Source organism: Xyrauchen texanus, chromosome 45 (assembly GCF_025860055.1).
Source record: "Xyrauchen texanus isolate HMW12.3.18 chromosome 45, RBS_HiC_50CHRs, whole genome shotgun sequence".
Taxonomy (NCBI): domain Eukaryota; kingdom Metazoa; phylum Chordata; class Actinopteri; order Cypriniformes; family Catostomidae; genus Xyrauchen; species Xyrauchen texanus.
In genome coordinates this window covers 28,193,764-28,205,559 of record NC_068320.1, presented here as the reverse complement: position 1 = coordinate 28,205,559, position 11,796 = coordinate 28,193,764, and the positions used below count along the sequence as shown (strand labels likewise).

General features: G+C 42.1%; 1 protein-coding gene across 2 annotated transcripts in view; it reads left to right on the top strand.

The window, feature by feature from the left end:
• LOC127637373 (chemokine-like protein TAFA-2) overlaps window positions 1-4,277 on the top strand; it is a 27,946-nt gene extending 23,669 nt beyond the window's left edge. For both annotated transcript variants that reach the window (XM_052118399.1, XM_052118398.1), the window contains 2 exons: window positions 1,092-1,141; window positions 3,495-4,277. In XM_052118399.1, coding sequence (XP_051974359.1) covers window positions 1,092-1,121 — 30 coding nt within the window. In that variant the 3' untranslated portion in view covers window positions 1,122-1,141; window positions 3,495-4,277. The remainder of the gene's footprint in view (window positions 1-1,091; window positions 1,142-3,494) is intronic.
• The last annotated feature ends 7,519 nt before the right edge of the window (window positions 4,278-11,796 follow it).

The window sequence follows — 11,796 nt, the reverse complement described above, 5'->3', positions numbered from 1 at the left end:
CATGAAGCACAATGTTACATATGACCACCAGGAGATGGCGCCAAATACACGACACAGACTCAATGATGACTCAAATGACACAGAATGAAACTCATTCTGTGAAATCTCATGACTAAAATCATGTCTGCATGCTATGCAAACCTTTAGTCATTGTTGTGTTTGCATGTGTAATTAGTTCTTATGTACAATTATTATCTTTTATTTGTTTGGAGATGTTTTTGGACACTATGATACATTATATTTGTAATGTTGTAACTTTTGATTGATTTGTCGGAACAACACAAACATTTTACTCAGATACAGTCGACATGATTGGGAACAAAACAAAAACAGTTTTTTCAGAGCCACTTTATTTACACCCAGAGATATATAAAGTCAAATCAGAAAAATAAGAAATAAAAATAAATCTTTTTGGGCTAAATGTTCTTGTGTGTGAGAGTGTCAGAATGTATCATAATCTACATCATTAAAAAATGCAACAGTCGTTTTAGACATGAGGTTTGAATACGTCTACAGTCATATTTAGCTTCATAACAATAGCAATAGAAGTTTTGAATGTGTGTAATTCATCTTGATGTTTTCATAAAGAGACGGTTGAACAGTGGGACTGAGGGTCAGAGGTCAAGAGCCTCTCTTTGACAGTTTCGGTGTTGAAGGTCAGATGTAAGACGTGTCGTCCATCCGTGTTTGGATCATCATGAAGCTTTTAGCTCCATTAATGACCAGCGTGTCACCACAACACCCTTGAAGCGTCAGGAACCACTCAAGAACATATCGGCTGCTTTAATTAGAAGCTTTTAATAGAAACCCAATGCAAATGTCCTTCTGGTTATGATGACTGTATGACTCGAGCTCTGCCTCATTCAACTTCTATCAATTATTTAAACGGCCTCGCCAAACCTGTCTGGAGCCTAATTATTGATCGCGTCTTAAGACACTGCTGGCTTTCTTTATTTGCCTTTGTTGTGGTGGTCTCCATCGATTGGCAAATAAACCATATAAACCTCAGAACTGGGGTATCTTTCTTTCTGTATGAAATATTAAACTAATAGTATTTCCTGTTTTCATTTCCCATGTCGTGGGCGGCACAGATCTCCTCGGACCAGGATCAGCTCTGGTGACCGCTGGAAACCAGATACAGGTGAAAAGCAAAAACCATCAATATGTCTTACTCACTTCAGTCATAAAGGTATACATCACGGTAGAGAGAGGCTAACTTAAGAGGGACGTTGTGTTGTTTCATGCCGCTCAGCCTCGTGTCGTTCCAAACAGCCAGTTTGTTCCGTTAGCATGTTTAAGACCCAAAACTCTCATATGACTTCAGAAGACTTGAAATATAGCGCTCGAGTCGTATGGACAACTGTTATGATGCTTTGGAGCTTGTTGTCATGGTAACTGTGAACTTCCTTTTGCATGCCACGGAAGTCATACAGGTTTGGAACAACATGAGGGTGAATGTTAATAATGCAAATGTTCCTTTCTGGGTGAAGTATCCTCAAAAAAAGCTCTGTTTCTCATGGACTCGGTTCCTCTCTCGTGTCGTCAGATAATTGTGGAATTAGCGGCACATTCATCTCTCTGACAGCAGGTCCTAAATTACTGCAGCAGGGGAAGAATATGTTACAGTCTTCAGATGCGATCGTATTACCCGCCTGTAATTATGCAAAGCAGAGACGTTAACCCAAATAAGAGGCTCATATGTGTGTGTTTAATGTGCTTGTCATACACCGAGTATCAGAATATTGTGTCAGGAAGCCCGAGGAGATTCACAACTCTCTGGAGAACATAAAGTAGATGCAGTTTCTCCAACACGGTTGTTTAGTTGTTGAAATAGTCTGAATATTTAGTGTGAGTGATTTCAGAGGGTTGTGATGTTGGAGTGTGTGCGTGTCCAGTGTATTTGGGGATGTGTAAGCTGTGAATCTGTTGACAGCTAATCATGTTTGGAGCAAACTCACGGTTTTCATAGTTTTCATAGATAGATAGATAGATAGAATGTTTTAGCATGTAGCTAGGCATTGTTAGCATATTTCTAGCATGTTTTTGCACATAGCTAGTCATTGCTAACATATTGTTAGCATGTTTAAGCATGCAGCTAGGCATTGCTAACAATTTTTAACATGTTGTTAGCATGTAGCTAGGCATTGATAGCATGTTGCTAACATGATTTAGCATGTTGCTATCATGATTTAGCATGTTGCTAACATGATTTAGCGTGTTAACATGTTTAGCATGAAGCTTGGTGTTAAAAATTTGCTAGGCATTGTAAGCATGTCTTAACATATAGTTAGGCATTGTTGGCATATTTCTAGCATGTTTTTGCACATAGCTAGTCATTGCTAACATATTGTTAACATGTTTAAGCATGCAGCTAGGCATTGCTAACAATTTTTAACATGTTGTTAGCATGTAGCTAGGCATTGATAGCATGTTGCTAACATGATTTAGCATGTTGTTAGATTTTGTTAACATGTTTATCATGAAGCTTGGTGGTGTTAAAAATTTGTTAGGCATTGTAAGCATGTCTTAACATGTAGCTAGGCATTGCTAGCATGTTGTTAGCATTTTTTTGCATTTAGGTAGGAGTTCCTAGCACATTTTAACATGTAGCTAGGCATTGCTAGCATGTTTTAACATGTTGCTAGGCATTGCTAGCATGTTTTAACATGTTGCTAGCATGTTACTATGTGTTGATAGCATGTTGCTAACATGTTTTAGCATGCTTCTATGTGTTGCTAGCATGTTTAGCATGAAGCTAAGTGTTGTTAAAATGTTGCTTAGCATTGTTGACATGTTTTAACATGTTGTTTGCATGTTGCTAGAATGTTTTAGCATGTAACTAGGCATTGCTAACATGTTTTCGCATGTTGCTAGCATATAGCTAGGCATTGTTAGCAGGTTTTTATTATGTTTTAGCATGTAACTGGTATGGCTAGCATGTTTAGTATGAAACTAGGTGTTGCTAGCATGTTACTATATATTTTAGCACGTATCTAGGCATTCTAGCATGTTGTTAGCATTTTTTAGCATTTAGGTAGAAGTTCCTTGCACGTTTTAACATGTACCTAACATGTTACTAGGTGTTGATAGCATGTTGCTAGTATGTTTTAGCATGCTTTTAGGTGTTACTAGCATGTTTAACATGAAGCTAAGTGTTGGTAAAATGTTGCTAAGCATTGTTGGCAAGTTTTAACATTTTGCTTGATGTTGTTTGCATGTTGCTAGAATGTTTTAGCATGTAACTACGCATTGCTAGCATGATTTTGCATGTTGCTAGCATGTAGCTAGGCATTGTTAGCAGGTTTTTATTATGTTTTAGCATGTAACTGGAATGGCTAGCATGTTTAGTATGAAACTATGTGTTGCTAGCATGTTACCAGGCAATTTAGCATGTTTTAGCATGTAGCTAGTAGTTGCAAGCAAGTTCATTTTACGTTTCTGGATCTTCAAAACATATTTTGATATCCTGTGTATTGTCTTTTTAACTGTTTCAGACGTATAGAGACGCTCCGTGTCCGTCACACCTTTACTCATGGAATTATTCAGACATGGATCAGAAACTCCTGGAGATCAGAGGTTTGATCTTTTGTGAATTGGGAATATGCTGGGAACAGAGTTGGCTTTACAGCACAAGAGATGAGGAGAGAATTCCTGTTTCAACATCTGTGTGGATTAATACATGTATGATGGATTACAGAGATACTGTTTGACACGTGCGTCTCTCACAACTGCAGTGATGTTTTGCCTCATTAAAGATGACGGAGGATTCAGATAATTGGGATAAATGGTTTGATTCAAAGTGTTGGGAAAGTTGCATTCATATGGCCAATAAAGGTCATGAAACTTTGTCAGATTTAAAGACAAATATTGCGCTTTTGTTTCTGTATTTATTAAAATTCTCATATGAATGTTCATGTATCTTCATATTGCTTTGCGCAGGAATGCATCATATCAGTTAAGTTAATAACATTAATACAGACTATCGTTACAGGTTTAGTGTGAAAGTTTCCTTTAACTATGAAGCTTTTTGCGGTGTATAAATGATGAAATATGCTCATAATAAACTATGATTGTCTTCATATATCAGAGCTAAATATTTCTTTTGTACATGTCTGATCACTAAAGGCCGTCTGTGCTCCTCAGAGCATGTTAAAACAGTGTGTTAATGAATAATAATTTGTCACAGGTGAGGTGGGCGGGACAGGAAGTCTTTAAATGGTTCTCAGGTGCCGCTTGATTAAATGTACACACGTTGTGTGTTGGAAACGCAGCAGCTTTAATGTAATGTTTCTATAGGCATCCATGCTGTTATTCATTTGGTGCCGCGGGAATATTGTTGTATATAGTGCAGAAATTAAAGAAATGTTGTGATGCTGCTGTCTTTCTGTGCATATGTCTATTAAAAAATAAAATGCATAAGATTTGGTGTCAAAATCAAAGCAATGATCACTAATTTAATAATCTAAGTTCGATCCGTGGTGATTTATAAAGTGAGTATAAGAGTTTATAACATCGGATGAATGAATTGTGTTGCTTCACACTTTGAAAATACATTTTAAATTGGAATACAAACTTCAGTTGACCTTGATGTTATAATCAGAGTTTGAACTGGTCTTTGTTGAAAATCTCTTGTGAAAATATCGCTGTAAATAACATTTAATCCAGTGTTTCCCATACGCTGTAAATAACATTTAATCCAGTGTTTCCCACTGCTGTAAATAACATTTAATCCAGTGTTTCCCATCGCTGTAAATAACATTTAATCCAGTGTTTCCCAACGCTGTAAATAACATTTAATCCAGTGTTTCCCATCGCTGTAAATAACATTTAATCCAGTGTTTCCCATCGCTGTAAATAACATTTAATCCAGTGTTTCCCATCGCTGTAAATAACATTTAATCCAGTGTTTCCCACCGCTGTAAATAACATTTAATCCAGTGTTTCCCATCAGCTGTAAATAACATTTAATCCAGTGTTTCCCAACGCTGTAAATAACATTTAATCCGGTGTTTCCCATCGCTGTAAATAACATTTAATCCGGTGTTTCCCATCGCTGTAAATAACATTTAATCCGGTGTTTCCCATCGCTGTAAATAACATTTAATCCGGTGTCTCCCATCGCTGTAAATAACATTTAACCCAGTGTTTCCCACCGCTGTAAATAACATTTAATCCAGTGTTTCCCATCGCTGTAAATAACATTTAATCCAGTGTTTCCCACCGCTGTAAATAACATTTAATCCAGTGTTTCCCATCGCTGTAAATAACATTTAATCCAGTGTTTCCCATCGCTGTAAATAACATTTAATCCAGTGTTTCCCAACGCTGTAAATAACATTTAATCCGGTGTTTCCCATCGCTGTAAATAACATTTAATCCGGTGTTTCCCATCGCTGTAAATAACATTTAATCCGGTGTTTCCCATCGCTGTAAATAACATTTAATCCGGTGTCTCCCATCGCTGTAAATAACATTTAACCCGGTGTTTCCCACCGCTGTAAATAACATTTAATCCAGTGCTTCCCATCACTGTAAATAACATTTAATCCAGTGTTTCCCATCGCTGTAAATAACATTTAATCCGGTGTCTCCCATCGCTGTAAATAACATTTAATCCAGTGTTTCCCATCAGCTGTAAATAACATTTAATCCAGTGTTTCCCATCAGCTGTAAATAACATTTAATCCAGTGTTTCCCATCGCTGTAAATAACATTTAATCCAGTGTTTCCCATCGCTGTAAATAACATTTAACCCAGTGTTTCCCATCGCTGTAAATAACATTTAATCCGGTGTTTCCCACCGCTGTAAATAACATTTAATCCGGTGTTTGCCATCGCTGTAAATAACATTTAACCCAGTGTTTGCCATCGCTGTAAATAACATTTAACCCAGTGTTTCCCATCGCTGTAAATAACATTTAATCCGGTGTTTCCCATCGCTGTAAATAACATTTAATCCAGTGTTTCCCATCGCTGTAAATAACATTTAACCCAGTGTTTCCCACCGCTGTAAATAACATTTAATCCTGTGTTTGCCATCGCTGTAAATAACATTTAACCCAGTGTTTCCCATCGCTGTAAATAACATTTAATCCGGTGTTTCCCATCGCTGTAAATAACATTTAATCCAGGGTTTCCCATCGCTGTAAATAACAATTAACCCGGTGTTTCCCATCGCTGTAAATAACATTTAACCCGGTGTTTCCCATCGCTGTAAATAACATTTAATCCGGTGTTTCCCATCGCTGTAAATAACATTTTAATCCAGTGTTTCCCATACGCTGTAAATAACATTTAATCCGGTGTTTCCCATCGCTGTAAATAACATTTAATCCGGTGTTTCCCATCGCTGTAAATAACATTTAACCAGGTGTTTCCCATCGCTGTAAATAACATTTAATCCGGTGTTTCCCATCGCTGTAAATAACATTTAACCCGGTGTTTCCCATCGCTGTAAATAACATTTAACCCGGTGTTTCCCATCGCTGTAAATAACATTTAATCCAGCGTTTCCCATCGCTGTAAATAACATTTTAACCCGGTGTTTCCCATCGCTGTAAATAACATTTAATCCAGTGTTTCCCATCGCTGTAAATAACATTTTAACCCGGTGTTTCCCAACGCTGTAAATAACATTTAATCCAGTGTTTCCCAACGCTGTAAATAACATTTAATTCAGTGTTTCCCAACGCTGTAAATAACATTTAACCCAGTGTTTCCCATCGCTGTAAATAACATTTAACCCAGTGTTTCCCACCGCTGTAAATAACATTTAATTCAGTGTTTCCCATCGCTGTAAATAACATTTAACCCAGTGTTTCCCATCGCTGTAAATAACATTTAACCCAGTGTCCGACTAAGATGGACACAAAACATGGACCGGTTCTTGAAAAGGAAGAATATTGATGATGGTTAGCCTATGTGGGATAGTGGTGTGTTGTAGAAGACAGACAGCACACTGGAGGTTAAGTCATGCACTAAATAGGGCGCAAGGGAGCATCCTATAGCTCTCCTATAACTGTTCTGAGACCAGTGCAGACAGACAGCACACTGGAGGTTCAGTCATGCACTAAATAGGGCGCAAGGGAGCATCCTATAGCTCTCCTATAACTGTTCTGAGACCAGTGCAGACAGACAGCACACTGGAGGTTAAGTCATGCACTAAATAGGGAGCAAGGGAGCATCCTATAGCTCTCCTATAACTGTTCTGAGATCAGTGCAGACAGACAGCCCACTGGAGGTTAAGTCATGCACTAAATAGGGAGCAAGGGAGCATCCTATAGCTCTCCTATAACTGTTCTGAGACCAGTGCAGACAGACAGCACACTGGAGGTTAAGTCATGCACTAAATAGGGAGCAAGGGACCATCCTATAGCTCTCCTATAACTGTTCTGAGACCAGTGCAGACAGACAGCACACTGGAGGTTAAGTCATGCACTAAATAGGGAGCAAGGGAGCATCCTATAGCTCTCTATGCACTTATTGCATTCACTCCTAAAATCTGGCACACATGGGACAATGGCAGGGCTTGACTGGGAAGAGAACGGCCCCAAAGTGCCTCGGCCCACTGGGAAAATGCCCGGTATGCCAGATTACCAGTCCAGCCCTGGACAATGATAATCAGTAAATCTGTTCACTTATGAGGACATCAATTCGTAGGGAAACTACATTCTCTAGATTTGTTGTTGTTGTTGTTGTTGTTTATAGGTGCTACTAGTTACAAATCAAAAATGGGAATGGCAAAGGCACACAGCAGTCATGCTCGGGTCTCAGGAGGATAATGTGGATAAACGTTATTGAATGATCACTATGGGCTGATGTCAGTTCACAGAGTTTCTTCAGTGCCAGAGTGATTTGTGCGGCCATTGTTGTGTAGTGGAATCTATTCACTAACCGAACAATGACGGAGCGTATTGTTGAGATTGACAAGAACTTAATCACAGTGCCGGAGAATCCGACTGGCACAAATGAACGTTTATAAAGTGTCGCTTTGGTCTCTTTTGTTACAAGTGTCAGAGTTTTACTGGGCTGTTTAATTACTGTAATTGCTCACTGTGCAAGACTGATGTCTCTTCACTGAACGTCCCTGAAACACACAGACAAATTCATCTTTCCAAAATGTGTTTTTACACAAGAATGTTGAAGGCCTCCAGAGCCTGAGATGAACTTCAAGGGATGAATTATCCAAAGTGACGTGCATTCAAGCGATACATCGGTATGACCCTATGACCATAAGTCAAAGACATTTTCATCGTCCCCTGTCACAGTACACTTCCATTCTGGAAAAGAGCAGTGTGAACATTCTGCTAAACCTCTCCTTTTGGATGAAGTATACTATGAGGGTGATTTCGGACTAAAGAGTCAAAGCCGAGAGAGAACGTTCAGTTCCTTTTCTTCTTCAGATGGACTCGGGACGCTTTCACACACCCAGTGTTCTCAGAGTTCACTCACAGTTCCTCTCGGCTCGGATCTCATCAAACCCTGCGTGAACGTGTGAGCTGAGGCAGTATTGACGTGTAATCTCTTTGACTGCACTCGCTCTCATCTATCTGAGGCGGTAAAAAGGTAAAAAGTGTTTAGTACACTGTGTTCAGCAACGCATCAGATATTGGCATTTCTGTGAGTGGTACAGCAGGTTGTCGGGGCATTTCTATGCAGTGGATTTTAGGACAGTAGATGCATGCGTGCATGCGTGTGTGTGCGTGCGTGCGTGTGTGTGTGTGCGAAAGGAGACACAGATGGACAGAGGAGAGAATAGAGAGGTAAACACAGATTTCCGTGAGTATCTCTCTGTCCTGACACAACCTAAACAAACACTTCATTCAGTGTGTTTCACTTCACCTCAGATGTGCTTCATTGCTTTGATATCCTCAAATCAATCCCACAATGCATCAGCGATTAGTTGCTGTTGTGTTTACATGTACACACGCATATAGATGAGTTCAAAGCAACAGACATAAACTACAAGAATGTATTTATATTCATTTATTCTTTAATCGGCTCCAGTTGGGAGACCAGACTAGACTTCCTCTTCCTCAGACTGACAAGAGACTAAATGAAATTATTTATGGCATGAAACCAGCATCGCAGAGACACTCCTCTAAAAGTCACCCCGAGGTTCCAGTCAAATCCGGTTGAATTATTTCAGCCGCCTCATGATTCTGGGGCAGAACTAATGTGCTAGAGGAGAGGACGTTTCTGTCAAACCGTTCTGCATAATGTGTGCTAGTCACCAGCTCCACTCACACACACTCGAATGACTTTAGCACAGAGCGCTGGAGCTGTTAGTGCAGAATATCTTTCTTTAAATGCTCCTTAATGCAGAAGCTCAGTTGGGTCAGCCCGCTTTTGCTACTTTTGACCTTTTGTTTATTTGTGTAATGTGGCTGACCCCTGATAGCCACTAAGGGTTTGAATGGGTACCTGGGTGTACACCCACCACCGGAGTGGAAGAATGGCAGGCGCATCTTACAGATGACAAGTCGATGGTCAGTGATCAGATCAGCTCCACGGTAGGTCCTGGTGTCAAGGACATGTGCCCGCAGCCGCTGTTCCGTCACTATGTAGTGCAGCAGATGTCCTTGCTTGGCCCCGACATGCATCCATGATGTGGTGTCGATGCGCCGATGCCGGAACAGTGACACACACACACACACAACAACCACCATTCACCACTAAGTGGTGGTGACGTCACCACGACGCTTGTGCCAGGATATGTGAACGTTTAGGCCACGTGAAGTGTCGAACACCCGCTGGCAGGAGGTCAGGGGACAGATCCAACAGGTGACATGGGTCGAATGACTGAGATGACTGGCTGATGCACCACCTGTGCCCCCTACTGTGCCAACTTGCTGTGCTTTAGCCACCCGGTGCTCTGCTCGTTGTTGTGAGCGTCGCTCCTCTGCCCTCCGTTGTTGTTGGAAGGTGACTGCCTCCAACTGGCCAGTAATGTCCTTCACAAGCCTCCTCCAAAGAGGCCGATCTTGACACCGCTGGTACAAGTCATCGGCAAGTCCACTCAGCTCCACATCCTCCTGTACCACATCACTCCATCTCTTCTCCAGCCCGTGCCGTGCCCGCTTAGCCCCCTCTATCCGACCGAACAAAAACTGTTTAGGCATGCGATGGTCAGGCATGCGGGCAACATGACCCAGCCAACGCAACCTTGCCTGCCGGAGGAGCTCACCGATGGGACTTTGTCCACATCTTTCAAGGATTTGTGAGCTCCTCACACAGTGCAGCCTGGTTAAACCCAGGATGGATCTTAGGCAGGCCAGCCTAAATGTTTCTAACCAGCGAAGATGTTCCATTAGGGGGTCCACGTTTCGCAAGCATAGAGAAGGGAGGGAATGACCGTGGCCGAGAATACCTGAAGCTTCGTGCGTAGCGACAAACCAGGTAGCTTCCACACAGCGTTACCCAACCGATGAAAAGATAATGCTGCTCGACTGATTCGGAGTAAGACCTCTGCTGTCAAACCGGAGCTGGTCATAAGCACACTGCCCAGGTATGGAAAACACTCCACTCTCTACACAACTGCATCACCAATTGAGAGCTGTGGGGGTGGAGTGACCAATGGTACATAATACCCAGGCAGGTGCTTAGTTTTGGTTGGGCTGATGGTCAGGCCCCATCTCTTAGTGGCAAGCTCCAGGTTCATCAGCAGCGCCTCCAACTCCTCCTCTGAGTGAGCAGCAATCACCAGATCATCAGCATACATAATGTGGTTGACCAATAGGGAGCCATCCCTTGACCACACATGGGCATCGATCAACCTCCCAGTATATCTGTACCAGATGGAAATTCCTCCGGTGCAGCCAATGAAGGCTTCACGAACCACATGGTCGAAATAGATATTAAATAATGTGGGACCAGAGGACATCCCTGTCGCACTCCAAGGTGAACAGGGAATGGCTCCGACTCCCGGCCACGTAGTTTTACCCAGGCCTGCTCGCCATCATGGAGGTCCTTAATGATCGCGAGCAGCGGGTCTGGGACTCCGAAAGCACGAAGAACAACCCAGAGCCCAGTTCTACTGATGGTATCATAGGCCTTGACCAGGTCAATAAAGCAGAGATGTAGGTCTTGCTGGAATTCCCTACACCTCTGCTGTAGCAGACGGACAGAGAATATGGCATCCGTGCAAGACCGCCCCTTCCTGAAACCACACTGGGGCTCCGCAAGCCTCTCCTCAGCGTGCCTGGCAAGGCGATGTTGAATAATCCTTGCCAGGACCTTTCCCGGCACACTGAGGAGCAAGATGCCCCTATAGTTGTTGCAATACATGCGGCCCCCCTTTTTAAAGAGAGGGACCACCAGGGCATCCTTCCAATCCTGCGGAACCCGCCCAGTGGTCCAGACTGATGTTATGATGTCATGTAGAGCAGTCTGTGCACAAACGCCTTCCTCCCTCGCTTGGGAGATCATCTCTGCCTGGTGCCTTTCCTGGTCTCAGGCTCCGGATTGCCTTCAGTACTTCCTCCAAAGATGGCACCTCAGCCAGCCACCCACAGAGAGTGAATTCTTCCTCCAATATTTGAGGCACCGCAGCCCCAGCAGGGTCATCCCCACTTTGTCACACAATGTTTTCCAGGCTCAGGGACTTCCTCTCCCCCAGGACGTCACAGAAATGCTCAGAAAATCGGTAAACCTGTTCCTGGGGGTCTGAGATTGGATCACCATTCTTCAACCAAATTATGGTTATAGGTGTGGCGCTGCAAGTAACTTTCTTGATAGAAATAAAGAGCGATTTGTGATCATGGGCCATTGAGGCAGACTCCATCTCCTCAGCAACCT